The sequence below is a fragment of the Drosophila gunungcola genome, unplaced genomic scaffold (assembly GCF_025200985.1).
Source record: "Drosophila gunungcola strain Sukarami unplaced genomic scaffold, Dgunungcola_SK_2 000001F, whole genome shotgun sequence".
Lineage (NCBI taxonomy): Eukaryota > Metazoa > Arthropoda > Insecta > Diptera > Drosophilidae > Drosophila > Drosophila gunungcola.
The window spans coordinates 17390593-17418057 of NW_026453197.1; the positions used below are offsets into that span (position 1 = coordinate 17390593).

At 37.8% G+C, this 27465-nt stretch overlaps 4 protein-coding genes across 10 annotated transcripts; all 4 read left to right on the forward strand.

The window, feature by feature from the left end:
- The first annotated feature begins 527 nt into the window (after positions 1 to 527).
- On the forward strand, positions 528 to 19158 carry LOC128262702 (glycoprotein-N-acetylgalactosamine 3-beta-galactosyltransferase 1). Of its 2 annotated transcripts, XM_052997127.1 has the most exons (5): positions 530 to 1009; positions 1072 to 1165; positions 3204 to 3500; positions 3567 to 3811; positions 19140 to 19158. In XM_052997127.1, the coding sequence occupies exons 1-4, from the start codon at positions 570 to 572 to the stop codon at positions 3798 to 3800; spliced, it is 1065 nt and encodes a 354-aa protein (XP_052853087.1). In that variant the 5' UTR covers positions 530 to 569; the 3' UTR covers positions 3801 to 3811; positions 19140 to 19158. The 2 variants fall into 2 exon arrangements, with proteins under 2 accessions (XP_052853088.1, XP_052853087.1); XM_052997128.1 differs by lacking the exon at positions 19140 to 19158 and having other exon boundaries at positions 528 to 1009; positions 3567 to 3879.
- On the forward strand, positions 9258 to 27105 carry LOC128262694 (dual oxidase). Of its 6 annotated transcripts, none has more exons than XM_052997108.1 (11): positions 9277 to 9340; positions 11601 to 11667; positions 11785 to 12209; positions 21143 to 21223; positions 21425 to 21774; positions 21833 to 22037; positions 22293 to 22696; positions 22751 to 23028; positions 23295 to 26151; positions 26388 to 26516; positions 26587 to 27105. In XM_052997108.1, exons 3-11 carry the CDS (start codon positions 12032 to 12034, stop codon positions 26713 to 26715), a joined length of 4611 nt encoding a protein of 1536 aa, XP_052853068.1. In that variant the 5' UTR covers positions 9277 to 9340; positions 11601 to 11667; positions 11785 to 12031; the 3' UTR covers positions 26716 to 27105. The 6 variants fall into 6 exon arrangements, with proteins under 6 accessions (XP_052853065.1, XP_052853064.1, XP_052853066.1 ...); XM_052997107.1 differs by having other exon boundaries at positions 9287 to 9340; positions 11588 to 11667; XM_052997105.1 differs by lacking the exon at positions 11601 to 11667 and having other exon boundaries at positions 9258 to 9340.
- Positions 14040 to 15620, forward strand: LOC128262701 (uncharacterized). Its single transcript, XM_052997126.1, has one exon. The coding sequence runs from the start codon at positions 14066 to 14068 to the stop codon at positions 15422 to 15424; it is 1359 nt and encodes a 452-aa protein (XP_052853086.1). The 5' UTR covers positions 14040 to 14065; the 3' UTR covers positions 15425 to 15620.
- LOC128262696 (uncharacterized) lies at positions 16483 to 18413 on the forward strand. The gene has a single exon (XM_052997111.1). It carries the CDS (start codon positions 16487 to 16489, stop codon positions 18392 to 18394), a length of 1908 nt encoding a protein of 635 aa, XP_052853071.1. The 5' UTR covers positions 16483 to 16486; the 3' UTR covers positions 18395 to 18413.
- Positions 27106 to 27465: the final 360 nt, after the last annotated feature.

A 27465-nucleotide genomic window follows, 5' to 3' on the forward strand; every position in this document is an offset into this window, starting at 1 on the left:
ACGATATTGAAAGATGATACAGCTACGAGTATGGGTGATAAAACAAAAATAAGAACTAGAGCAAATATTGGCAATAAAAATACTTATAAAGATATAATTTTTGGTTACATAAATTAATTAGTTTTGGGATCCTAACCATTTTAATTTCTTAAAGGGCACTAGATAACTAACCACTACACCCAAAAAAGACAACTGAAAGGCTAGTTTTAAAAAGTGTGTCTTGAAAATAAACTACAGATAGTATTAAAGTATAAGTATTAATACAATAATTAAAAATATTAGAACAAGAGTCTAAAACTGTGGTCTAAGACATTAAAATTTTTGCAATGGAACATTAAGATTATAATTTCTGAACTAACTTAATTAAGAATCGCACATTTTTCCAATGGGCATCTCTAATCTCCCACCGAATCGGCGATGTTTGATAGCTTTGATAAGAAAACAAAGCAAACCGGTTGCTGACCAACTGAGTTTTGGCTGATTGCCGTCTGGTCAAAACAAAACGGCCAGTTTGGTGGGCAATCGGGAGTCGAACGTCGCGGAGAACACAACGCTGGCGCAGAAGAATAATGACGGCCAAGATTAAATTGCGATCTCAGTTGCACTTGCTGACGGGTTTCATGGCGGGCTTTGTATTGGCCTTCGTGCTGCTCCTGTTTGTCTATGATGTGAATAGAGTGACGCCCTGCTGGAGCAGTGCCTCCACCATGTCCACAGCCACGGCCAGGATTCAGGATATTCCACCTGCCCGAATACTTTGCATGGTGCTCACCTGTCCGGAAAATGTGGAGAACTTGGCTCGCGCGGTTCACAATACTTGGGGTCAGCGATGCAGTCACCTGATTTTCGCCAGCAGTGAGGATTATGAGCCACTGGGCGTGGTCCAAGTAGTGGAGCCAGGAGGCGGTGGCTACGAGGATCTGTGGAACAAAACTCGGGAGGGTTTTCGCCACGTTTGGGAACACTTTGGTCGCGACTACGACTGGTTTCTCAAGGCGGACGACGATACGTATGTTATATAAGCAGAGATTTTCCCCGAAATCTATCCTATCTTTATGTGGGTTTTCCCAGTTATGTGGTCATGGAGAATCTGCAGCACCTGCTTAGCGGTTTCGATACGGATACGCCCGTCTACTTTGGATACAAGATGTCACGTTATAATGTGGTGAGTGATAAACGTTTAACATATCTTTCATTAATTTCCGCCTTTGTGCTCATGTTTTGGTAAGTGATGGATTTAATCGATTATATCTGTGATTTGCTAAATAAAAATATAGGAAGTTGCTTAATAGTATTTGTTTAAAATTTAATGTTCTCATAAAAGTAACCTTACTAAGTAGAATATACATTTTATGATTTTCAAAAATATTTTTCTTAGAAAATAAATTTTTAACTTTGCTTTTATTTTAAAGAATATTAATATAATGTTTTTTTTCTCTGTACATAAAATTGATATGGTAAATGATCTAGTTGATCGCTGGCATTAGTTTCTAATTAACTGCTCATCTTCCATGTTAATGTCGCCCGCTTGTTAAGCTAATTTGAATTTCTAATTTCTATTCGAAGTTGAGCGTTAAAATTCGATTTTCGGGGCTAGTAAATTTATTTCTTCCGACCTTAGAAAAAATGCTCCCGGCAAAAATAGTTAGCATATGTAAATAAATCAGTTGAACAAAAGTTGTTGGGGAAAGTAAACTAGTAAAATATATTTGTTAAATATTTTACTTGGAACTTTAATAATAATAAAGGAATTGACCAATAACTTATTTATTGATGAATTCAATATTGCTCGCTCCACTAAAAAATTTAAATAAATGTCGTTAATTACTGAAAGCTCTTATAACTTTCTCAAATTGTTTATAGGATATTTGGCAAAGAAATGTGCTAATAACAAAATGCTTTTTGTTAGAATAACCGGTCCTCTTTTGTGAGAGTAATCTCATATAATAACTAATAGCGATTTATTGTGTATTGCCTGCGCCGTAAACAAACATTAAATTTATTATTGGTATGATGATATCATACAGAAAAGTCGAGATCTTGACGGGGCCAAAAGCTTCTTGTCTTGGCGTTTTCCGTGTGCATAGATCAATCGGTGCCAGCGACAATAAGAAATTAAATTCGCATTAACAAGAGAAGCTGGCTGCAATGTGCAAAAGACTGATGGCAGTGCTTCAACTTGAGGTCATCACGATCACCAGCCACGCATCTTTCACAGCCTCGCCTTTTGAGCAGTAGCCAGAGATTTATTTCGCCTTTTGACATTTTCAAAAGTGTTGGGCAATCTCCCTGTGCGACGAAGTACATTTTTCTTCTGCAAACATTTGTTAACACATAAATAAACAAATGAGTTATGGAAGAGGGCCCGCATCTTTTCGGCCAAAAAACTAAGATATTAAAAAACCTTCTTTGTTTCTTTGCTTCTGCTCATCTCACACTTTGAATGGAGTTTATCGCAGGCTGATTATTCCTAATGCATCATAAATGTTATAATGATTTGTGATTGATTGTTGTGATTATTTTACCTGACTATGCTTGCCTGTGATTTTAATTTTTGCTTTTGGTTTGAATTTTGCTATATTTGGTATTTAGCCAATTAACATATTTTTATGCTTCTATGAATTATGCGTTTTTTTTATGTGATGCTATATGCACTCAGAAAAAATTAAAGGAAATCCGGATTACTTGTGTGCTTAGAAGAACATTAGAAATCAATATTGCATATGTACAACAATTTAAAAATGCATTCAGATTTTGGTTTAAATAAAAAACATAAAATAATTGTTAATGTGACACTCTTCAGCAATATGATCTGTCATAATCCCAAGTCAAATGTGAAAATTCACTAAATTCAATAACTCACTTCCATTAATTTGTGAGCTTTGCTTGATTACAAGTGAGCTTGATGCGTATTTTGACACATCATTCCTTGCTGAGTGACCTTCAAAATAGGATTAAATACGTCTTGATTTCGTTGGTGGGGTTTGATATGCTAAAAACCGAACACCGTTACTAAAGTTTGGAATAACTTAGATATTGCGCGGTCTTTGATGTAAATATTCATATTCATGCTTCAACATTTCCATTTTCCATTTGTGTGGGACAGGTTTGGGTAGCTAATACGGGGTGTGTGCTATATTAATCTTAAAGTTTATGGAACATAATTTTTGATAATGGCTCATAATAATGTATATTCTTTTTAGAGCTATATGTCTGGCGGGGCTTCTTATGTTCTGAGTCGTGAGGCCCTCAATCGTTTTATGACGCAGGTCTATGAATCTGAGGTGATTTGTCCACAGCCCAAGAAAATGGGTATTGAGGACTTTTACATGGGCATATGTATGCAGAATGTGGGAGTACATTTTGTGGACTCATCACAGTCCTTAGATGGGGACACAAAGCCAAAGTTTATGCCTCTGGACCTGGAAAACTATATGTCGGAGGCAAATACAACAATTCCACAGTGGTTGCGCCAGATGAGTTCTTCTCGGGTTGAAACTGTGAGTCCTGAAATTAAAATTGATTTATGCTTAAAAAGTTAATAACTTTTCTTTATAACCTTTCAGGGCTTGACATGTTGTTCCAATTATTCTGTAGCCTTTCATTATGCTAGCCGCGAACGCATGTTTCTATACGAGTTTCTAATCTATCATCTCAAAATTTTTAGTCCCAACCAGATTTTGGAACTAAATGAGAGGAGTCAATTAACTTTATCCGAGTTGATCAGGCGATATCCCCTGGAAGATAATTCCAATATAAAAGACTTGCTACAAATGTCTGAAAAACCTGACAATTTTTAGTTTGTTTATTTGTATTTTTATTTTAGCCATTAAGATCTTAAGCATGTGATATGAATTTATGAATATAAATGTTATATAAAGTGAACTAAATTGGCATGGTTTATATTTTTGGTAGGACTAGCTTTTTTATTTTGGGTCATGAATATATTAATGTGACCAGAAACTTAATTTAATTTAATTTAATTGTTATAAAGCTCATGAAAATGTGTTAAACTAGATAAGACAATTATAATTAAAGTGATTCCACTTTTTACATTCATAATGAAGAAATATATTTTTCTATAGACACCAAAATTTACACTTCCCTAAAAAACTATAGCATACCTATAGGCATTTTTGAAGAATGACCATTGAGTTAAAAATCATGGCCGCTAAAGAAATATGGCGCCTTAAGATACCATTTTTTCTGCAGTGCCAGTAAAGTTTTATCAACATTAATTAAGCTTATCCATAAAAGGGAAAATAACTAATTTAATACTTTGACTCGAACTTGACTAGACGATGTCTAGTATACATCAATTTTTTTAATGGCTTTGGGATTGGTTTTCATAAAGAAATATGCGATAATATTTGTATTTTTTGTAATCGTTTTTCATCCATCGCAGAATAAACATACCATTATATATCCAACATACGTAAGTTTACGTTACCAGGCACGATACCAAATTAAATGTACTTTTTTTCATTCCAAATGGTTAAATGAAATATTTTTATACACTTTCTTCCAAAAAAAGTAACTTCATCGGAAAAGGTGCCTTGCAATTCCACTTTTGTATAATGAAGAAAATTAAATAATGTTTTGTTTTTAGTTTAACAAATCTAATATTAAGAGATCAAATGCATAGGAAGAAATCTTAATTATAAAAAATTAATTTAATTTAAAAAAAAATTTGTCATTATGGCCTTTTGTTAAAAATTATTTTTCCAAAAGCTCATGCCGTAAAAAAAGTCCTATATTATACTATGCAATCAGCAAAGGGCATGCAGTGTTCACCTTTTAAAAAAAATTTACGGATGGCTGTATTTACGGTGATGCGGTTGTAATATTCCGCAAATGGTATTAAGTAGATGGCACATGGTCTGTAATATATTTTTAAAATTTATTGCACTGACCTCGCAAACTCTACAGGTATTTAATTAACACCTGGCAGCTACACATATTCGAAATGGCTACGGCTACGGAGGGATTGAATTGGCAAAGATAAAGGCTAAAAAGTGATAAGTGTTACTGGGTAATCCTTCAATTGGGGCATTCTTGCATGAAGGGCAGAACTGCACTGGATTTTCATTACCAAAGTCAATGCCTCAGTTTTAACTTAATGCCTGCCTCACCTGCTTCAGTTTACCGAACTGAAACTTCAACTACAATGTGGTGCTGTTGCCAAGCCACAGTTAATTAAATCCAAAATCACGTACGCATGCTCGGTGTGTGTCAGTTGGCATTTCGACTCTTTTTCCTCCCCGAGATCCGGCGATCGGAATGCCTTTGACGATTGAGATGTTTTTTAGAAGCCGGCTGCGGCTGTCGTTGCTCTGGGAAACTTTTTATGGTAAAATTGCATTAGAAATATCATAGATGGCACACGAAACATCGCTCGTTAATATATGAGATGCAAGTGAAAGGGAACTTGTTTAATTTTTTGCCGTGTTTTTTTCTACTTACTAGGTACACTGTATGATTGCCCGGCTTGGGTTATAGTTAGGCATGAGCTCAGTGTGTTAATGGGTTAATACAAGTAATTGAACATAAAAGCGAAAAGCTCTATTGAGGAAACGTATTCGCCACAGTACTTGTTCACACAGGGCGCTTAGTCGGAGCTGGGAGTGGGCCACAAGTGCACCTTGGAATCGCACTTCAGTGCACTGCCATGGATATGGGATGGGTTCGGACTTGGACTCTTCAACTCTTCGAACTCATTTTTCGCTTAATCGTTTATTACACTAACTTAGTTGCAATGAGTGTGGGAAACGTGTGTGGGTGCTTTATGTGCGTTTTGAATGCAGGGTTGTTTGCTTGGTTTTTGATTGATTAAAATATGTGGAAACATTGAAAAAATTCATTAATAGATATTAATTAATCAAGTAATTTTTTCAATTAATTAATTTCAAAAAAATATTTTAAATGGAAGACTAACAGATTTTTTGTATAAATGCATATTTTAAATTAGTTTAAGTTAAGGGCCTAATGGGCAATTAAACGATATGCTAGCTTTGGTTCAATCAACTTAGATCAAAGAATCCAATTAGTGGAAAATCCACTTAATTTACGAGACCTACCAGCTCCGCGCTGAAACTATTTGCTAACAAGCTAAGCTAACATGGCTACTAGTTGCAGCTACCTACTAGTTAATTCAGTTTACTTATTTGCCCAAGCTCAGTGTTGCTACGTTCAGAAAACGGCCGTCACACAGTGCGTATGCTTAATGCGTTTTGCCTTAACTTTGACTTACTCCAACTGCTGTTTGCTGCGAATCTGAGTTGTCGGTTTCAATGGCGCGTGTTCCATTTTGTGGGCCGACACAAGCTTCACAAGGGGCTCAGTTAGGTTTTTGTTGCTGTTGCTGCTCTTGTTATTGTCACCTGTCCGATTATTATTACTATTACTATTTTTATTTGGACGCATTGTGCGTTGTCGTTGTCGCTGTAGAGTTGCTTTGACCTTCGATCCACTCGCTCTCGATTTGCAAGCCATTAAAATTGATATTTCTCGTAGCAAAAATTGAAATTGTATCGAAATCCAAGCTGTAAGAAATCAATTACTTGGGGTATGCGTAACCGTGCCTCACTCATAAATTTGTTTTTTTTTTTTCTTTTTTGTGCCGTGAAAGTTGTTAAGCCATTTAAAATTATTGTTGTTATTTTGTGTTTTATTTTGCTGAGCAAGATAAATTAATTATTAATGTGGCTCGAATATTTGCCAACCATTTCACATAAACACTGAAATTATTGCTCATTTTTTTCACCCTTCACTTTTTTGTGGGCAAGATACAAATGGCAGGAATGCGATATCATTGTTGCTGTCTTCCACTTTTTGTGTTCTGCGTGTGTAAATTGTTGTATAGCTGATCAAGAGCTTGTTTAGAACACGTAATTGCTGTTGAGGCCGAAAGTGTTTTGGGCTTGGTAGTACCATTAAATCTTCAAGGGGGTGCTCGAATTTTCAGCCGTGGACCCAAACTGAACTTGGTCTATTCTTGTGTTGCGAAACTTCAGGTTATACATTTATAGAATACTAGAAAACTATATGTGTAAAAAACTAAACAATCAGCATAGTTTTTGAATGCAATCATTAAATAATTATCTGCCTCAGACAGCAAACAAAATACAAAGTCAAAAAGCATACAAAGCTACATTTTATTTAAAATAAACGTATACTTAATAAATAAACTTCCGCTGCAATTTTGTTAGAAATCATTCCTATAAACTCTTTTTTTTTTAAGCATTTTTAGAAGTCGAAGTTGTAGACCCTTCAGTCCAATATGGAAAACAAATTAAACGATGCAGAAAAAAATCACCAGCACTAAGGTTTTGTCAGAGTCAGAGGTCTATATATTCTACTCAAATGTTCTTTCTTCGCTATTGTTGCACGTTAAGTGGATAATTGTCAATTTTGAATCAATAAACAGCCCACAGCTGCAGATACTAATCGAACTTAGTCAACTTCAAATTGTTCGCTTGGAAGGCCTCATCGCAAAACCAAAAAAAATCATTTACTAGTTGCCTCATTGCACGCACAGATAAATCAACACTCAACGACAATCGGCAGCACATAAAAATTAATTAATTTAATTACTTATCTAAGTGAATTGCTTTGGAGTTTCCAGTTCTCAACTTATGCTTGTGTCTTTTCTATACATTTTTTTTTTTAATTTTGTAATAACGATTGAGCATAGCATGCTCAATTCTTTTTTTCTGTAGAACATTTAAAGTGTACTCAAAAGTTACAAAAATGTGTGTTTTTTATTCCATGCGTGTTAAATTTAAGCTTCGATCGTTCTCTGGCTATAATAAATATTTATAGATGCGCCCGTTCTGCTAGATGCCTGACTGCACTTGTTAAGCTCAGCTCAAATCGAAGATAAATAAGAATCTTAATTGATTTTAATGTGCACAGCTGCATTTGACGTCTTCTGACTATTGACTGACATTCGAACAAAGATCGAAGAGGCTAGTATGGGGCCATAAAGGTAAGTGAGCTGTCGACATACTCATACAAAGCTTGACATAAAATATTGTCTCTGGACAATGCTTAAATGTTCCAGACCTTAATTTGTGAATGATTGAATATCTTAGAAGCTTGAACATTGTTCAAAGGTGCACCATTCAAAATAGGTTAAAAAAGGTAACAAAAAATGGCTAAGGGCTTACACTAAAAAAAATATATGTTAATATTTATACCATTTTGTTAAACAGAAATTTTATTTTAGGCAGTGTTATGTCTACAAAAGATATTCAAACAATAAATTAATGCTTGCACATTCAATTCGTGCAAAATAAAAGTTATGTATTCTATGAAGCCACGTGTCCACAAACACAAGTTACACTCCATAAAAAGCTAATACCCATCAGATTAGTTTTATGCCACTCCAATTAGTATGCAAATTTTGTGTAATTATGGAGAGTTAGGCAACACTGGGCTGCCCATTCACACGACGCCAAGAACCAACCGCTGGCATCTCTCACGGCCCAAACAGGAACTCTTCTCCGCATGGGTGCCGGTTTTTACCACTCAATTAAATTAACCGCAAGAGCGGTCGAGGAAACCGCTTGAAGATGGCCACTCTCAGCCGATCTCTCTCTCTTCGCCACCCGGTTGCAGTGCATCCGCCAGGCTGGGAAATTCCCGCTATGCGGCGAGAGAAAGGGCGAGAGACCCGGGAATGATTAATACGACACGTCGTCATGTCAAAGATGACGGAACTCATTTGGAGGCGGACATGGCATGGGATCCCGTTCCAGTCGCAAGATCCCGAGAGCCGAAGCGAAATGGAGCAGCAGTTCGGCAGCTCCAAAGAGCGGGAGAGACTACACTGTAAAAAAATCTATTTTAAAGCTAGAAAAAAACCTTCAAATTGAAAATATTAATCAAGAGCAAAAGAGTTTGTTGATTTCAAAATATATTCATAGTTTTGCATTTACAAAATATTAAAATAATAGAAAATAAAAAAAATCAATACCATAATGAATTCATTACCTGAACTCCAATTTTATTTTATTTACGGATCATAGAAAACACTTATTTTTGGTAGGACTTTTTTGTTAGGGAACTTAAAAAAAATGTAATTTAAATAAATGTTCAACTTATCCGTGGAGTCAAACATGGATTTAGGGGTAAGCCTTAAATGAATGGCTTGTTAACGGTTACACTTCATTCTTTATTTTCAGTGCATAACCGGTTCCATTGCCAACCGATTCGAGCTCCAATGTGGAAGGTCCCCCACACAGCTGGGTTCAGTTTTGAACGAACTCTTGGCCGCTGCGGACGTGTGTTGGAGCCCTCGATTCGCCCGTTTCGCTTCGATTTGAATCCGAGTGTGCTGGTTGGTGAGCGGACTGGTGAGCCGACGAGAGTGAATGTGAAACGTTGAAACGTGTCGCGCATGCGCCGTCTTCTTCACCGTTATCGTTGCTGTGTGTGCGGGTCTTTGTGGCTGTTACTGTCGCCATGCAAAAACGCTCAAATTGTTTGGAAAATAGTGCAAAAACCCGATAAACATTGAACACCCACCTCTGGACACTTATTGGATATTTTCAGTGTGAATCTTTTTTTCGGAGCTCCCCATCTCTTTTGCTCGCCCACAAACAAACAATTCACCCTCTCTGTCACTTTTGCTCAGTGTGTGTGTGCTAGCGTTTTTTTTTTTCTTATTTCTTTTTCATTTTTTTTTTGGGTCCCCTTTTGGAGTTCCGAGTCTTCTTTGTCCGTTGCTTCGTCGCCGTTTCGGCTTTGCTTACGTTTTCGTTCATGAATTTAATTTATTTTTGTGTTTAATTTTAGTTGTTTTGCTGCCGCTTCTTCTAGTCGTCCACAGCCTCCCATGCAACAAAAGATATTTTTTCGCAGTTTTGGCAACTGGAGAAATATTCAAGAAAAAAATAAACAAAAAGTCCGGAGCTTACAATAAAATTTATGAACAAAGTTAAAAGAAAAAAAAGAATACCATTCTTAAGAAAACTTTAAATATGTTGTTTTTTTCAAATTCCTTTTGTTTTTAAAATTTTTCAAAAAATGTATCCACAATTTTCTAAAAAAATTCTTTGTGTTTGCAATTATTTCCAACGGTAATTTTGATAAAGATTCTTTTTCATGATTGCTTTTGCCATTTATAAATTGCTCTCTACTGAATTTTCAATACGACAATAATTGGTTGCTATTCTTATATTATTTAAATAGTGGCTGGTTCTGGTTTTAGGAATGCGTCATTGAGAAGCCTGTTGTTTAATAGAAATTTCGGAAATTATTTGATCTCGGCTCGAACTTTGGCCAACAATTTCTGAAATTAGCCACAGAAATGTTTATTAATTAATAAGAAACATGAAATAGCCGTGAGCTGTATGGCTAATGTTCAGAAAGCCAAGTCTTTTGGCTTCCACCACAATACAATTTTTCGTATTATACCGTAATTTCAAAGTGATTATTGTCGTTCAGTCTTCCACGCTTTCTGGACTTTCTCCCTCTCTCGCTCGCTCTTTGGACCTCTTTTTTTTGACCAGCGTTCGCCCACAACTTACTGACCATTTGGATTTAGCTTTTACCCCATAAAGTTTTCTCTGCTCGGCCGTTAAATAATAATTTCTAAACAAACTCCAAATTGCATTAGGCGGAAAAATGTTAAGCGGTGAGGGGCTGTCTTTATGACTTTGTTAGCTTTAGCACTCTGCAGTTGCTGTAATGTTAATTGTTTGCAGTTGTGCAATGGCATTTATATATTTTTTTTACTTCTCTTTATCTTCGCCTTACTGCTTTGCACATACATTATTTGTATGCTTTTCGATGTTGTCGGTTTTGTAGGATTTGTTTTTTTTTTTTTTTTGGCTTCTTTCTCGACTATTGTCGATTATGACTAATGGAATCTGTTTGTCGTTGGTTGGTTTGTAAGCCCGCAGAAGGTCAATTGCTTTGTGGGTAATTCCGTTTTCATCCGCCTCTTCGCCCTTTTTTTGTTTTACCATTTATTTGGCCATACACCACATTGCATTCAATAAAAGCAAATTTATTTGTTCGCTTCACTTTGTGCAATGTAATTAATTGGTTAACATTAACGAACCATTTCGCTATTTACTTACGCTTTGTTGCGGTCGAGTCAATCTTGCGTTTTAATTGATCTAAAAAATATAAATAAGTGCGTTTTTAAACAGTAATAATTTAGTCAGTTGTGTAATTTAAACAGTAAGTTACAACAGTCCAACAAAAATTACCTTAATATAAACCAATATTAAAAAGCAGTTCCCACTTGCAAAGCTCTTTCTTAACTATTCGAATTTTGTTTCTGATGAATAATTTTATTTAAAATCTGATATTCCAATAATTTTTGTGAGTAAGAGCCATGATTTTTAACTTGGCCTTAGAATCTTGGAACTAATTTAAATTTCTATATAAATTAGACGAATCTTTTTTTCTAATGAATCACAATTAAATTATGCAAATTAACTATCCTGCAAATTGAAAATCTATGTGCTTTAAGTAAAGGTATTTACCGATCTTACAAAAAACTTCAATCAGCCCACAATATCTTGCCATTTTAGTGCAAAGAGCAAGTGACTGTTAAAACAAAATTCATTAATAGATAACTTTATCAGGTTTTATGCTAATTCAATCGACCAAACCGCGATCACAAACATTTTAAACGAGAATTGGAGTGAATCGGTAAACGGAAAAAAATCGACAGATGACTTAAAACAAAGAGTGTGAATCTCCGCATGAATCACATAATAAATATGCAAATAGCTGTGAATCAAAGAAATCGCTTGTTTCATTTTGCAGTGCAATAATTGGAAATCATGGGATCTCAGCTGAGTAAAAATTAAAGTGTGAACCAAATGTACAACCTTACCACTGTGATGAAACTCAAAATAATGCAAAATTAAGCCCATGCTGTCAAAGTCAATCCACATCACAAGAGTGTTAGTTTGCTTAATTAATTTAACAATACAAACGACCGATTTTCGTGCACCACAATAGCGAACAAACGGATAATATATATACAAAATAAAAAGTGTTTGCAATCAATATGAGTGTTCGAAGTGCGCCCCGTCAGAGGGCAGCAAGCAAAAATCGAAACCCATGTCCCAGCCCAAAAAAACACAAGCTCCGGTTGGCTTATTTGCCCGGAGCAAAATACGGAGGAGCCCTGCTGTTGCTACTGATTAGTCTCGGATCTCTGGATCTCGGCTCAGTGCATTGTTATGGTGAGTACCAACCAACAACCTACCACTTCATATCAAATTGTATGGTTATTCAATTCAATTAGGTTTATTTGCATAGACATGGATCGTGAAGCGATTGGTAGACTTGTTTCAGTCGGGGAATGTGAAAACTAATACAAAAGATGTATATATATTAAATAAATCCAAGGAGCGAATCGACTTAAACTATTATTTATTAAACTTACAATTAATACTTGTTATAAAATATTTTTGTTTTACCAAATCTCAGATGATCGTTATTTAAGATGTTAATTTTGACAAATCTAATTTTAGTTACACAAGATTTTTATTCTGAAATAATTGATATTTCGGTTTCTGATTAACACTTCAACGTTCAATGCAATCACTGCAAAATGGCTTTAGTGCTTGTATCGCATTTACAACATTTAAGGCAAATAAACCCATCATAAGTGAGTTAATACTACCTGGTCAGAATTGACGTAATCCACTAGACGCTTTGCATTGGGATCGCCAGACGTGCCAAGATCTCGTGGCTTCGAAATGACCGATTAGATCCCGCCTCACACAATTTATTATTCATAAAAAATAGTATACATATAAATACACAGTCAGAAATAGCTCTAGCAAAGTATTGTGGATTTTCTTTAATGTAATGTAATTAACATTTAAATAATTGTTAGAATAAAGCAACATATTGGTTTGACAACATTGTTTTTTGATTGAAAGACACTTTTCTAAAATTAGATTTTTGAAATTGAAATCGAAATATTGAATTAATATTTTTTCCCAGTATACATTTTTCAAGCCACAAGTAAAGACTTGTAAGAGAAGGGGCAGTGAAAAACGAAGCTATAGATTCCACGATGTCTGTCGATACTGGTCACGTACCGCTTGTTTCAGTGGCGAGGGGCGTGGTCAGAAGCTATCCGAGTCAAATGTCAACGCACGATCAAATGGTTTCCCTTCCCTCCCCTCGCCTTCGCTAATCCATTGATTTGTTAGCTTCCTCTCGATTTTGCATTTTTATTTAATTCTATCCCCTCCGTTTTTACATTGTTTTGGCTTTGCTATTTTGCTTATCATTTGATTTATGATCAGAAACCGATATTTTGTGTTTTTATTTTGCAATATTTAGCGTAATGAAATTACTGCAAACAAACGTGAAATATATCCCATTGTGCTGGCCAACCCCGCCCCCCGCGGTGTTATTGTTTTCGAGCCCTCTTCCTGATTAAAAGATCGACGGCTTTAGCGATCTCCGATCTCCGATCCCAGCAGGTGGCATGGGGAAGTCGAACATTGAATTCGACTCGGCTGTTGGCAGCAAATAATTTGTTTCATTTTGTTTTCTTTTCATCAATTTTATTAGCATTTGCGAAGCTCTGTTGTTATATAAGCGTGGATTTGTACAACCGAAATGCAACTGAAATACAAAAACTGTAATTGAAGCCTTTAGAATTAACAGTATATACTGTCTTCAAGTAGCTATCAGCTAATAAACATATAAACACATATAAATTTGAAAATGAGAAGTTGAAGTACTCAAAATGTTCATTCATTGAAAAATAAATAGTAAATTATAAGTTTAAATATACAAATTGCTACATATATATATAATACTTTTTCAACTTATATAAATTTATTTTAAATTTTTACAAAGTATCAGTAGAATATATTTTTTCATGTCATAACTGGATATCTTAAAGTTTAGTTCATTTTTTTGGTTATCTATCATTATTATGGCTGTACAATATATTCACTAAAAGCTTAATCGAGGAATCACCGACATAATCGTGCTTTCTTCGCAAGTTTTAACCAACAAAGACTGATAAGTTTAGTCGGCTCGCGGTTCTCAAGGCGTTCGAATCGAGCAAAAAATGAGCGCAAAAATCGAGGAGGCTAACGAATGTAATGGTGAAAAAGCTTTAGCAAGAACAAAGAGAAAAACCGAAGCAGAAGCTTCTGAAAATGTTTCAAGAGCAAAGCGGCGTGAAAAAGCAGATCAAGAGGGGACCTCTACCGGATCTTCTCTCCCAAAAACACCCACAACTATATTTTCCCTGAACACCTATTGCTGGAATACTATATTGTCTTATCTTTGTTTGAGTGACCAACTAAGACTTGCTGCCTCAAATCGATATATAAAAACACATTGCGAATCTTTACGACATACGTATAGACACGTTAATGAAAGCGTCACAAATACGCTAGATAAAGACGAATTACACCACTTGCTGGAACTCATCAATGAAAATGTTATCAGCTATGAGTCATCGCTGGATTCTCAGACCGATGGGGGAGAGCATTTGTGGATGTTGCGAACGTACTGTCCCAATTTGCGGCATCTCAAAATGAATTTTCGACGCCCCAGAGGGCACGATCTAAAACAATTGAAAAGTCTTACATCTCTGCACGCCCGTCTTTATTTTAGAGATCCGATACAATGTAAAGAGTTCGCTCTTAGCCTAATGGAACTGCCGCAGCTTAAGAAACTAACGCTGGGGTGGACGCACAATGGGAGCGGGCTGCATGTTCTGGAGGATCTCGAATATCTGGATATTACGAACTGTTCTGCATTCGATGACGAATGCTTGGCACTGTGCTTCCTGAAAATGAAGAAACTGGGCACCCTCATAACATTCTATACCTCGGACCACTTTGGAAATATTGTGAAAAACTGTCGCAGTCTGGAAAGATTGGTCTTTCGCACGTCAAATGAACCCGATGTCATCTGCCAGCTGCCCAGATTGAAACATTTGGAGATGTGGAAACGGTACTGCCCAAAGCCTAGTTTCATCGAGGGACTTATCCAAAGAACTGGTACTCCGCTAGAAACTCTCATTCTGGCGGGACACGATTTAAGATCTGAGCAGCTAAATCATGTCTGTGAAATTTCTTCGCTCCGGGAACTTGGCGTGGAGTGTGAAACTGTTCCCTTGAGATGTCTGTCAAGGCTGAAGAATCTGGAAATCCTTCACCTCACTATGCTAAAAATTACCAATCAGGATTTGCTGGCGCTTCTTGAGGACTGTCCGCTCTTAACCATTCTAAATGTGCAGTGGTGCAGTTTGGTCACGAAGGATTTTGTCTTGGATGCCATTCAGTTGTATAGTCACAGAAAGATAAAAATATATCTATATAGTTCATCTGTTAAATGGGAAGAAATCCCTTTACACCCAAGAGACAAAAAGTTAATTAAAATTACTGGGGAATATTTAAAGCGATTCTATCTTTAAGTAACAAGAACTTAAATTAGTTATTTTTAAGTTGTAAAACACATTTTATTACGAGTTATTTGTATAATTTTATCTACTCAAATATGTAGCAGATTTCAAGTAGTTTTTTCTAAGATACTGCCATTAATTAAAGTGCGAACAAAATCCGGCATTTATTAATGTCATTAGTTTTGTATTTATTATCATTCAGCATATAAGGTCCATTTATACAAATATATTTAATAAAAAATAATAAACTTAATTATATTAAAAGTGAAATGAGCGGAAAGTAGTTTGAAGAAGATATTCCTAAGAAACTTAATCATTATTTACAGTGTCAGTGAAATCCCCCATTTATTAATACCACTACTTTGTATTGATCATCTTTCCGACTTTTAAACTGAATGCTTATGCTCACACAGACTTGTTAACATACATTTTCTACAAAAATCCAATTGAGGAAGTTTTAATTAGGCAAATGGCATTTTGATTAACGAAATAATAGTGCACAAATCGCAAACTTGTAAGCTTAAATTCTATGTATATATTAGACAAGTCTTTCAGTAGAACTTCAATTTAGGAACGACTGCATTCTTTACGAATCGCAACTCTTAATTAAGCCGCTAGAGATAAAATAAATTCTTTGGGATTCATTAGTCTTGATGTTTAGCAGTGGCAAGATCTCGCACGGGATTTTAAAATTAAATTAAGTCATGTGCGCATTTTTATATACCGTCAAATTTGGCAGCCAATTAACAGCTAACAAATAGATGTCACTGACTACATTAATGTTTTTGCTTCGTCCTCCATAATTAGTGTTAATTTTTCAAAAAATTTGCTCTAAACAGAAGGCGAAAGTTTTTGTTTGCTTATGACTTTGCTTGCACATGTGACAAATTGAATTCATTTTTGAAAAATATTGTGGTTTTCTTAAGCAAGAATTTTATACAAAGCGAGATTGTGAACAAATAAATAAAATATTAGAAATAAAAAAAAAATTAAGAAGGGTGAACGCATTTTCATTTCAAAGTAGGCGACATATATGTTTGACATAAATATTTAGTAAGTCTGTGAAAAAATCTAATGAGAAGGAAACGAATTGGAAGTCGAGTCAATATCTTCCTATTAGCAATGCTCTGCTGTCTAATTTTTATTTATGGTATTGATCGGAAACAAGACAAAAGTATACGCGACGGTCCAACGAGTTCAATCATTGAAGACAATGAATTCTTTGTCAACACCAGTGGATGTCAAATAAGTTCGATGAAACCACTTTCGGATTTTGCTCTGTCCTTCATGAAACCTTTTGATCCAATTGTTTGTAAAATGGTTCAGTTGATGGTCGCCGAAACCATTGAAGGTAGGAATTACTTGGTCAGAAACATATCAAAGTCTGGCCTACTTTCGTGCTGTCGTGTTTGGCGCTGGAGACAAGTCTGCTGTATTTATCGGGAATTTGTCAGGGTTGATGACTCAAATAATAAGTACAAGTCCTGGAGGTTTTTCAAGCTAAGCGAAAGATCAAGGTACCTTGATGTGGGAGCTGGCCAGCAAAATATTCGCATCTGGTGCTGGGTGGACTTTGCCAGGATTATTTTTCATGATGTCCTTTATTTCCTGCCACCGCCTTCGAATGCTTCAGAACCGTATCACTCCAAGGACCGTCTTTCCGTGATGATCCTGGGCATTGATTCCATTTCTCACATGCACTACCTGCGGCATTTTCATCAGGTGGCCGATTTTATAGAACAATTGCCCCACACAGAATTCTGGGGCTATAATAGAATCGGAGTAAATACCTATCCCAATCTAATGCCACTGCTAAGTGGTCTATCTAACGATGAGATGGAGCAGTCTTGTTACAAAGGTAGAACCAACTTTGACAACTGTCACTTTTTGTGGGATGACTTTAAGGAGGCGGGATACACGACCATCTATGGCGAAGATACGGATATATTCGGTTTATTTATCTACCGAAAGAGGGGCTTTAAGAAGCAGCACACCGACTTTTACATGCGTCCCATGATGCACGAGATTGAATCGCATTCCTTATATCGCACAAGATTTGACCTTAAATGCACTGGGCATCGCCTCTATTGTGATGTGTATTATCAATTTATCTTGAACTTAATTCCTCATATGCAGCACATGCCAATATTCTCATTTTTTTGGAACATGCACGGCGTTCACGACTACTTTAACTTTGCCAAGCTGGTGGATAAAGATTACCTGAATATATTGAGGAATCTGTACGAAAAGGGAGTAATGGAGCACACTCTGATTCTATTTATGGGTGATCATGGCTTGAGGTTTGATAAGTTTGCACAAACTGCCGAAGGACAAAGGGAGATGTCACAGCCGCTTTTAATTGCCATTTATCCTGAATGGTTGAAAAAAAGGTTCCCTCTGGCCATGTCCAATTTTGACCAAAACTCTAGAAGTCTGATTACAACATATGACCTGCATGAAACACTTAAAGATGTAATAAACCTTGAACAACTAACCGATGCTAGTGTGAGTAATCGAACGCGATGTTTGGAAAATAGTCGTGGAATCAGCCTGTTCTTACCCATTCCTGAGCACAGAGATTGTCGTAGTGCCAAAATACCGCGACATTACTGCCTCTGCAACGAACTAACCGTGGTTTTCACCCACGGCACGGCAGTTCAACAGGCTGCCCAATTTGCAGTGGACAGGATTAATGATCTTATTAGGCCATATCCCCAATGTCAAAAACTGCGGCTCAAGGAAGTTCGAGCTGCTTATGGCGCAAAAGATAAATCTGGAAAAAGTCACCAATTAACACAGATTATGGTACGTTTGAAGACGACGCCGGGACATGGAAACTTTGACGCCACCATTCTAATAACAAACATTATGGAAAAAAGGACTCTGAAACTTGGAGGTCCTGTCACCAGGACTGACAAGTATGGTCATCAGTCGTATTGCGTTCAAAACTACCGCATTGAAATGTACTGCTATTGCTTGTAATAAGAATCTGTTTATTGTGCAAAATAGAAACATAGCTAAGATAGTTGTTAAAATGTTTTTATTTACATTTTAGAAATATTAAAATTATATATTTATTGACAGGGAATATAAATATTTTTTGTCAGTCATAAACAATACAATATTTATACAAGAAAATAATAATAAAATCTAAAAAACATATATGCATATTAATTGAAAAACAATTTACCAAAATATTGAATTTTATTAACACACAAAACTTTTTAAATTATGTTAAAAATCAATTTATATTCAAGATCAGATTAGTCTTAAATTACCCTTGCTTGTTTTTCAGAGTGTAGCAAATTACAATTAGTTACAGTACCATGCATGTTTTCTCTAAAATTTAATTATGCAATGCCACGTGAAAAAAATCAGCGTCTTTTGTTTAAACAGCGAGAGTCACGCACGAGCCGAGATGAAAGTGAAATATGCGACGTATCGTACTGGTATAAATCCAAAGACTTAAAAAACGAACGCGAAACAGCTGACGAAATACAGAGAGAGATTCACAAAAAGTACAATGCGACAATTGATGGCGCCGACAAAAGCGGACAAAAAAACCCAGTAGTTCATATAAATGTGTAAACGTATTTTGCTTTTTTTTTGAAGGGGAATCCGTGATGTCGTGCATGTTTTCCTACAACAAAACAAAAAAAAACAAACAGTTTATGGCCAGAGTCAGTTTTTGTTGTGGAAGCTTCTTCAGCGCGCAGGTGTTGGTTAGTTATTTTTATTTTTATTTTGCCAACATTCCATAAACCGCCAACGCAGAGTGTTTTTGTACATATAAGCTATATACATTTATAGCCGATCCAATTCAGCTGAGGCTTCCTCTCTCAGCTGGCTACGTTTTCGGTTAACCGGATCTGATTCTGTTTGCCATCTCAGACCTGGAAATTAATGCTATTTGTTGCTGTTGCTTTTGCTGTTGCTAGCCATCCATCCATCCAACCATCCATCACTTATTTACACTCACACAGCCAGAGGTGAGCAATGCTCTCGAAAATGGTACGAAATATAGTCATGACTTGTAGCTGTGGCTGCCCCTTCAGCTGACAACGTCATGGCTTTTGGCATGGTTTGCTTTTGCTCACGGTGAAGAATCAAAAGCCATAGATCCGACAAAACAAACCAACTTATTTCGTTCAGAACGGAATTAAAGACGAATTCTTGAGGGTGATGCCGTAACAATAGCAATATTAAAAGACGAACAAATAAACTGGTTTAAGTGCCTGTTATGTGGTGTATTCCATCTAAGCACTTTTTAGAATGTTGGGCATGTTTTATTTTCAATCTGCGGGCATTGGCTTGTTAATTTGAAAACTGGTTTCGCGTAAACAGTCCCTCTCCCCATCGCAATTATACGCAAATAAACCATAATTATAACGTTTAGCGTCAGAACAATTACGCCTTGCAGATTTTTATCACTTAAAGGTGTCTTCTGTTTAACAAACATTTATTTTACATCTCGTGTTTTTTGTGTGATTCATGCATAAAGTCGACTCGAAAGAGGTGGAATTATTAATTGAGCTGGGCAAAAAACAGTGTAGTTAAATTGGGGTTAGCTTTTAACGGTGTCAATTAAAGGGAATGAGGCAAACTATTTGAAATAGAATTTAAAAGATTTAATTTGCATCGTTTCTCATTTGCCAATCACGGTTTAAAATTCATTTAAAATATCCGGGTGTGGCGATTAGTCAAATACAATACAACTAGAATTTAGACAAGATTATTTTGTAATCAGTTTTTATGATGACAACTCGAATCAAGATAATTTCCGAAAATTACTAAGCCACTTGTTAGAATTGAAAAATTGTAGAAAAATATGCAAATTAGTGGCATTCCTTCGGTTCAGCCATTAGTGCCATTTGGGTGTGATTCAATCGCCGCCGTCCAAGTCCCAAGTCAATCAATTTTACAGTCAATTAAAACCAAACTAAGTCAACCAAATACATTTTCTAATATCACAATCTACATTTTATCGGATCAATTTAACTTTGCTAAAAACCGGCTACTGTCCGCAGACAAGCTTATGCGTAAATTATTTATCTTATTCGAAGTGAACATTTAAGGCATTCTCTGATCTTAACTAGCACAAATTTATGCGTCATTTACACGCATAAAGCTGAACGAAATTACGCAAACAAATGCAAATTAATTGGTAGCCAACAACAGCTTAGTTCTTTTACTTTTGAATGTATTACGTAGAATTGAAAAAAAACATTAAATTCTTTTCAAATAGCGAATAAGATATGTAGGTGAAGGTTTGATTTCAAGTATACTACTTATTTGCTGAATTTATTTTTAACAAGTTGAGGATATTAAAGACAAAAATGTTATTATAACGACAAACGCACAGAAAAATAATTGATAACAAGGTTTTTGGTGCATGACATATTAGTTAAATAAATTTTAGTCGAGAAAAAAAGCGATAAATTACCCTTTCTAAATTTTTTTTTTACATTTTGTAAATATCAAATTGAAACTATCAATTTTTGTGTATATAAATAATTATTATTTTATTTGCAAATAAACTTAGTATTTCTTAGAGTTTAACAGCATATAAAGATAAACATTACCCTACATTTATTTTTAAAAATAGTATGACATCATATTTAAAATGAGGCAGACTGAGAATTAAGTAAGAACGAAAGTTCTCAGGCAAAAATAGACTTAGCTTAATTGGTTTAAAGTGTTATATTTTAACATTTGTGACTTATTTTTCAGAGAAAATGTATAGTCAGACTGAGAAGCAGCGCTACGATGGCTGGTACAATAACCTAGCCCATCCCGACTGGGGATCCGTGGGTAAGTGGAATCAACTGGAATTTCCGTCAGGCTGCGGACGACAACTTTCGAAAAAGGACTTATTCTTGTAGATCCGATTACGCCTTTGATTCAGATGTGAATCAGATGTGATGTGTGATCGGTGGAGATTTGCATATCGATTGATTCTTTCGCCAGCTGTGTGTGAAAATTAACTAAACCTCGATCCCATTCACTTTTCAGATAGCCACCTGGTGCGAAAGGCGCCGCCCTCATATTCGGATGGGGTTTATGCGATGGCAGGTGCCAATCGACCCTCTACCCGCAGGCTGAGTCGCCTTTTCATGCGGGGAAAGGATGGACTGGGGTCAAAGTTCAACCGAACAGCCCTGCTGGCCTTCTTTGGCCAACTGGTGGCCAATGAGATTGTGATGGCCTCCGAGTCCGGCTGTCCCATCGAGATGCACCGCATCGAGATCGAGAAATGCGACGAGATGTACGATCGGGAGTGTCGTGGCGACAAGTACATCCCTTTCCATCGGGCAGCCTACGATCGGGACACTGGGCAGAGTCCAAATGCTCCCAGGGAACAGGTGGGTTGGCAGGTTACGGATCGGGATTAACTTCCACTACTGAATGCCTACTCCGCAGATAAATCAAATGACTGCTTGGATTGATGGCAGTTTCATTTACAGCACCTCCGAGGCCTGGCTGAACGCCATGCGCTCCTTCCACAACGGCACCCTGCTCACCCAGAAGGACGGCAAGCTCCCCGTAAGGAACACCATGCGGGTGCCCCTGTTCAACAATCCGGTGCCGAGTGTCATGAAGATGCTCAGTCCGGAGCGTCTGTTTCGTAAGTTCACTTGAAATACTAAAAAAATCAAACATAACTATTCCTTTCGAATTGTATTTATTTTGTTCAGTAATAATAATTTTAAAATGGCTTTTTTTTATTTATCAGAAAATAAAACTACGGCTTAAGGTGAAATATTAAATAAATTAGGGCTTAAACTAAAAATTTCAAAAATTTCAGAAAATATTGCACAAATATAATAACTTGTTCATGTACTCTATCAATTACTTACAATTTATCAATTTTGATCCCTAGTTCTTGGCGACCCGCGCACCAATCAAAATCCGGCGATCCTCTCCTTCGCCATTCTCTTCCTGCGCTGGCACAATACGCTGGCCCAGAGGATCAAGCGTCTGCACCCGGATTGGAGTGATGAGGACATTTATCAGAGGGCTCGCCACACGGTGATTGCCAGCCTGCAGAATGTGATAGTCTACGAGTACCTGCCCGCCTTTCTGGGCACCTCTTTGCCGCCTTATGAGGGGTACAAGCAGGACATACATCCTGGCATTGGGCACATTTTCCAGGCAGCTGCTTTTCGCTTTGGCCACACGATGATTCCGCCAGGAATCTACAGGCGAGACGGTCAGTGCAACTTTAAGGAAACGCCAATGGGATACCCAGCTGTTAGGCTGTGCTCCACTTGGTGGGATTCCAGCGTGAGTTATGGTTCTTATAAATATTAATTTTTTACTAAAGCCTTGACTTCGCAGGGCTTTTTCGCCGACACCAGCGTGGAGGAGGTACTCATGGGCCTAGCCTCGCAAATATCCGAACGCGAGGACCCCGTTCTCTGCTCAGATGTGCGGGACAAACTCTTCGGTCCCATGGAGTTTACACGTCGTGATCTGGGTGCCCTGAATATAATGCGGGGCAGGGACAATGGCCTACCCGATTACAACACTGCGAGGGAATCCTACGGCCTGAAAAGGCACAAGACCTGGACGGACATCAATCCTCCGTTGTTTGAAACGCAGCCGGAGCTTTTGGAGTAAGTAAAAAATTTAAAAATCATCATAAGAATTAAGTAAACAAGAAATCGCGTTTTCAAAATATGATATGTAGAAGCTAAAATAATAAAGGAAAATTTAAAACGACTTTATGTAGCCATTTAATTTAAAATCTAAATTTATCAATTTAAAACATCCCTTTCGCTGAAAAAAAATGGAGTTAAATTAGTTATGAAATACTTGGTTTTACCTTCTTTATTAGCAGTGTTTAAAAGATTAATTAACTGACCTATTCTTTTTCTTTCAGCATGCTCAAGGAAGCGTATGACAACCAGCTGGACGACGTGGATGTCTATGTGGGCGGCATGTTGGAGTCCTATGGCCAGCCGGGTGAATTTTTTACGGCAGTGATCAAGGAGCAGTTCATGCGACTTCGGGATGCCGATCGCTTTTGGTTTGAGAACGAACGCAATGGAATCTTCACGCCGGAGGAGATTGCGGAGCTGCGAAAGATCACGCTGTGGGACATTATTGTGAACAGCACGGATGTGGCCGAGGATGAAATCCAAAAGGATGTGTTTATGTGGCGTACGGGTGATCCTTGCCCCCAGCCAATGCAACTGAATGCCACCGAATTGGAGCCATGCACTTATCTAGAAGGCTATGATTACTTTTCCGGCTCGGAACTGATGTTTATCTATGTTTGCGTATTCCTTGGCTTTGTGCCCATTTTATGCGCTGGAGCTGGTTATTGTGTGGTCAAACTGCAGAATAGCAAACGACGTCGACTGAAGATTCGCCAGGAGGCTTTGAGGGCGCCACAGCACAAGGGATCGGTGGATAAGATGCTGGCCAGGGAGTGGCTGCATGCCAATCACAAGAGACTCGTGACTGTGAAATTTGGCCCAGAGGCAGCCATTTATACAGTGGATAGAAAGGGTGAGAAACTGCGCACTTTCAGCCTGAAACACGTGGATGTGGTCAGTGTGGAGGAGTCGGCCACGAATCACATTAAAAAGAAGCCTTACATTCTGCTGCGAGTGCCCAGTGATCATGACTTGGTTCTGGAACTGGAATCCTATGGGGCACGCAGGAAGTTTGTGAAAAAGCTAGAGGACTTCCTGCTGCTGCACAAGAAGGAGATGACCCTGATGGAGGTCAACAGGGACATTATGTTGGCGCGTGCGGAGACCAGGGAGCGGCGCCAAAAGCGTCTGGAGTACTTTTTCCGAGAGGCCTACGCCTTGACCTTTGGCCTAAGACCAGGCGAAAGACGCCGCAGATCGGATGCCTCCAGTGATGGCGAGGTGATGACCGTGATGCGAACCAGTCTGTCAAAGGCGGAATTTGCCGCCGCCTTGGGCATGAAACCCAACGACATGTTTGTGCGCAAAATGTTCAACATTGTGGACAAGGATCAGGATGGACGGATCAGTTTCCAGGAGTTCCTCGAAACCGTAGTGCTCTTCTCACGCGGCAAAACCGATGACAAGCTGCGCATTATCTTCGATATGTGTGACAATGATCGCAATGGCGTAATCGACAAGGGAGAACTGAGTGAGATGATGCGTTCGCTGGTGGAGATTGCCAGGACAACGAGTTTGGGAGATGACCAGGTCACCGAGCTGATCGATGGCATGTTCCAGGATGTCGGACTGGAGCACAAGAACCATTTGACCTACCAGGACTTTAAGCTGATGATGAAGGAGTACAAGGGTGACTTTGTGGCCATCGGTTTGGATTGCAAGGGAGCCAAGCAAAATTTCCTGGACACCTCCACGAATGTGGCTAGGATGACCTCGTTTAATATCGAACCCATGCAGGATAAGCCACGTCACTGGCTGTTGGCCAAATGGGATGCCTACATCACGTTCCTCGAGGAGAATCGCCAGAATATCTTTTACTTATTCCTTTTTTACGTCGTCACCATCGTTTTGTTTGTGGAACGCTTCATTCACTACTCTTTCATGGCGGAACACACCGATTTGCGGCACATCATGGGCGTGGGAATCGCCATCACCAGGGGTTCTGCTGCCTCGCTATCCTTCTGCTATTCCCTACTCCTGCTGACCATGTCCAGGAATCTGATCACCAAGCTGAAGGAGTTTCCCATTCAGCAGTACATTCCCCTGGACTCGCACATTCAGTTCCACAAGATTGCCGCCTGCACGGCGCTCTTCTTTTCGGTCCTCCATACGGTGGGTCACATTGTGAACTTTTATCATGTGTCCACGCAGTCGCATGAAAACTTGAGATGTCTGACCAGGGAGGTGCACTTTGCCTCGGATTACAAGCCGGACATCACCTTCTGGCTGTTCCAGACGGTCACTGGGACTACAGGTGTCATGTTGTTTATCATAATGTGCATTATCTTTGTCTTTGCCCATCCCACGATTCGGAAAAAGGCCTACAATTACTTCTGGAACATGCATACCCTGTACATTGGCTTGTATCTGCTTAGTTTGATTCACGGCTTGGCTCGATTGACGGGACCACCTCGCTTCTGGATGTTTTTCTTAGGACCAGGAATTGTGTACACCCTGGACAAGATTGTCTCGCTGCGCACCAAGTATATGGCACTGGATGTGATCGATACGGATCTGCTGCCCTCCGATGTGATCAAGATCAAGTTTTATAGGCCACCGAATCTCAAGTACCTTTCGGGTCAGTGGGTGAGGTTGTCGTGCACCGCCTTTCGGCCACATGAGATGCACAGCTTTACGTTGACCTCAGCGCCGCATGAAAACTGCCTCAGTTGCCACATCAAGGCCCAGGGCCCATGGACATGGAAGCTGCGCAACTATTTCGATCCCTGCAACTACAATCCGGAGGATCAGCCCAAGATCCGCATCGAAGGACCATTTGGGGGCGGCAACCAGGACTGGTACAAATTCGAGGTGGCCGTGATGGTGGGCGGCGGCATCGGGGTCACACCATACGCCTCCATTCTCAACGATCTGGTCTTTGGCACCAGCACGAATCGCTATTCGGGCGTGGCCTGCAAAAAGGTCTACTTCCTGTGGATCTGCCCATCGCACAAGCACTTCGAGTGGTTCATCGATGTGCTGCGCGATGTGGAGAAGAAGGATGTCACTAATGTCCTTGAGATACACATATTCATCACGCAGTTCTTCCATAAGTTTGATCTGCGAACAACAATGCTGGTATGTACGGCAGACTAAGAATCTAGAACATTATTAAGCTGGCTGTAAACGATGCATCAGCTGCAGCTTTTGTGACTATACAGTCTGTTTTACAAATTTAATCTAAATAGTTTTAAAAATGGATTTACATAATTTATATGTAAGCTTGTGTTGCTGATGTTTCATCGTTTTCCAGCATTTTTAAAACTGGTACAATTTTATTTTCTTGAGTAAACAATATATTTATTTTATTTTAGTACATCTGTGAGAACCACTTTCAACGGCTGTCAAAGACCTCAATTTTCACGGGTCTTAAGGCGGTCAATCATTTTGGTCGCCCGGACATGTCCAGCTTCTTGAAGTTTGTCCAAAAGAAGCACTCCTATGTGAGTTTTCTTTGATTTTCCGAACTAAAAAATGTAAATAATATAATATAATTTATATAATTTATCGTAGGTCTCCAAAATAGGCGTCTTCTCCTGCGGTCCTAGACCGCTGACCAAAAGTGTGATGTCTGCCTGTGATGAAGTGAATAAAACGCGCAAGTTGCCCTATTTCATTCACCACTTCGAGAACTTTGGATAGATATTTGAATAGATTACCCACATTTACACCTGCCCTCGTTTATTAACCTGCCCGTCTCGCTCAACGAAAGTTAATTGTAATCTTAAGAATCATTCATTAGTTTTAGCGAATTCGGCTGCTCCAATGTACTTAACTCGCGTATCCCTTAATCGTAGGCTACTCGTACAATCATAATTTAGTCAAGTTTTGTTTAGTGCATTATGAAAATATGTATCCCATTGTAACAAAATCACTGCAATCACAACAACAAAAACAACAGAAAGGCCTCTACTTATATATGTGTATGTATGTATATGTGTATTTATTGAAAATATGATTTGTTATCAGTTTTTGTAAACCGTTCACATTATTTATTAAAAATTTACAATTATCTTTATACGTAAAACATAAGGTGCATTTATTTTTTGGGGATCAATGACGAAAAATGTATGCCGTCTGTTTATGGTTAAAATTAAATATAAAACAAAATTCATTTTTAAAAATATTTGTCTTTTTTAGATATTAACTATATTTACAATCAATGTTATCAAACGAAGCTTAGCAGAAGCTTAAATGGTTGACTGTTTTGTAGTCACAACAAAAATTGATTTTACATGCATTTAAAATTTAAAAATGGTAAACAAAAATTATTTTAATTACAAAAGTTTTAATTTGTTGGAACTTCAAAAAATAACAATCATTTTTGGTGACCCGTGGCATTTTTGCTCTGTTGCTCAACATTTTTGCCACCACTGCGAAGCTTAAAAGTGC

Excerpts from the sequence above, each read along its gene's own strand:
- LOC128262702 (XM_052997128.1), top strand. The coding sequence starts at position 570 with ATGACGGCCAAGATTAAATTGCGATCTCAGTTGCACTTGCTGACGGGT. Across the intron at positions 1,166-3,203 it reads AGATGTCACGTTATAATGTG|AGCTATATGTCTGGCGGGGC; the intron begins GTGAGTGATAAA and ends TATTCTTTTTAG. Across the intron at positions 3,501-3,566 it reads GTTCTTCTCGGGTTGAAACT|GGCTTGACATGTTGTTCCAA; the intron begins GTGAGTCCTGAA and ends ATAACCTTTCAG.
- LOC128262694 (XM_052997105.1), top strand. The coding sequence starts at position 12,032 with ATGAGTGTTCGAAGTGCGCCCCGTCAGAGGGCAGCAAGCAAAAATCGA. Across the intron at positions 21,775-21,832 it reads CAAATGCTCCCAGGGAACAG|ATAAATCAAATGACTGCTTG; the intron begins GTGGGTTGGCAG and ends CCTACTCCGCAG. Across the intron at positions 22,038-22,292 it reads CAGTCCGGAGCGTCTGTTTC|TTCTTGGCGACCCGCGCACC; the intron begins GTAAGTTCACTT and ends TTTGATCCCTAG.
- LOC128262701 (XM_052997126.1), top strand. The coding sequence starts at position 14,066 with ATGAGCGCAAAAATCGAGGAGGCTAACGAATGTAATGGTGAAAAAGCT.
- LOC128262696 (XM_052997111.1), top strand. The coding sequence starts at position 16,487 with ATGAGAAGGAAACGAATTGGAAGTCGAGTCAATATCTTCCTATTAGCA.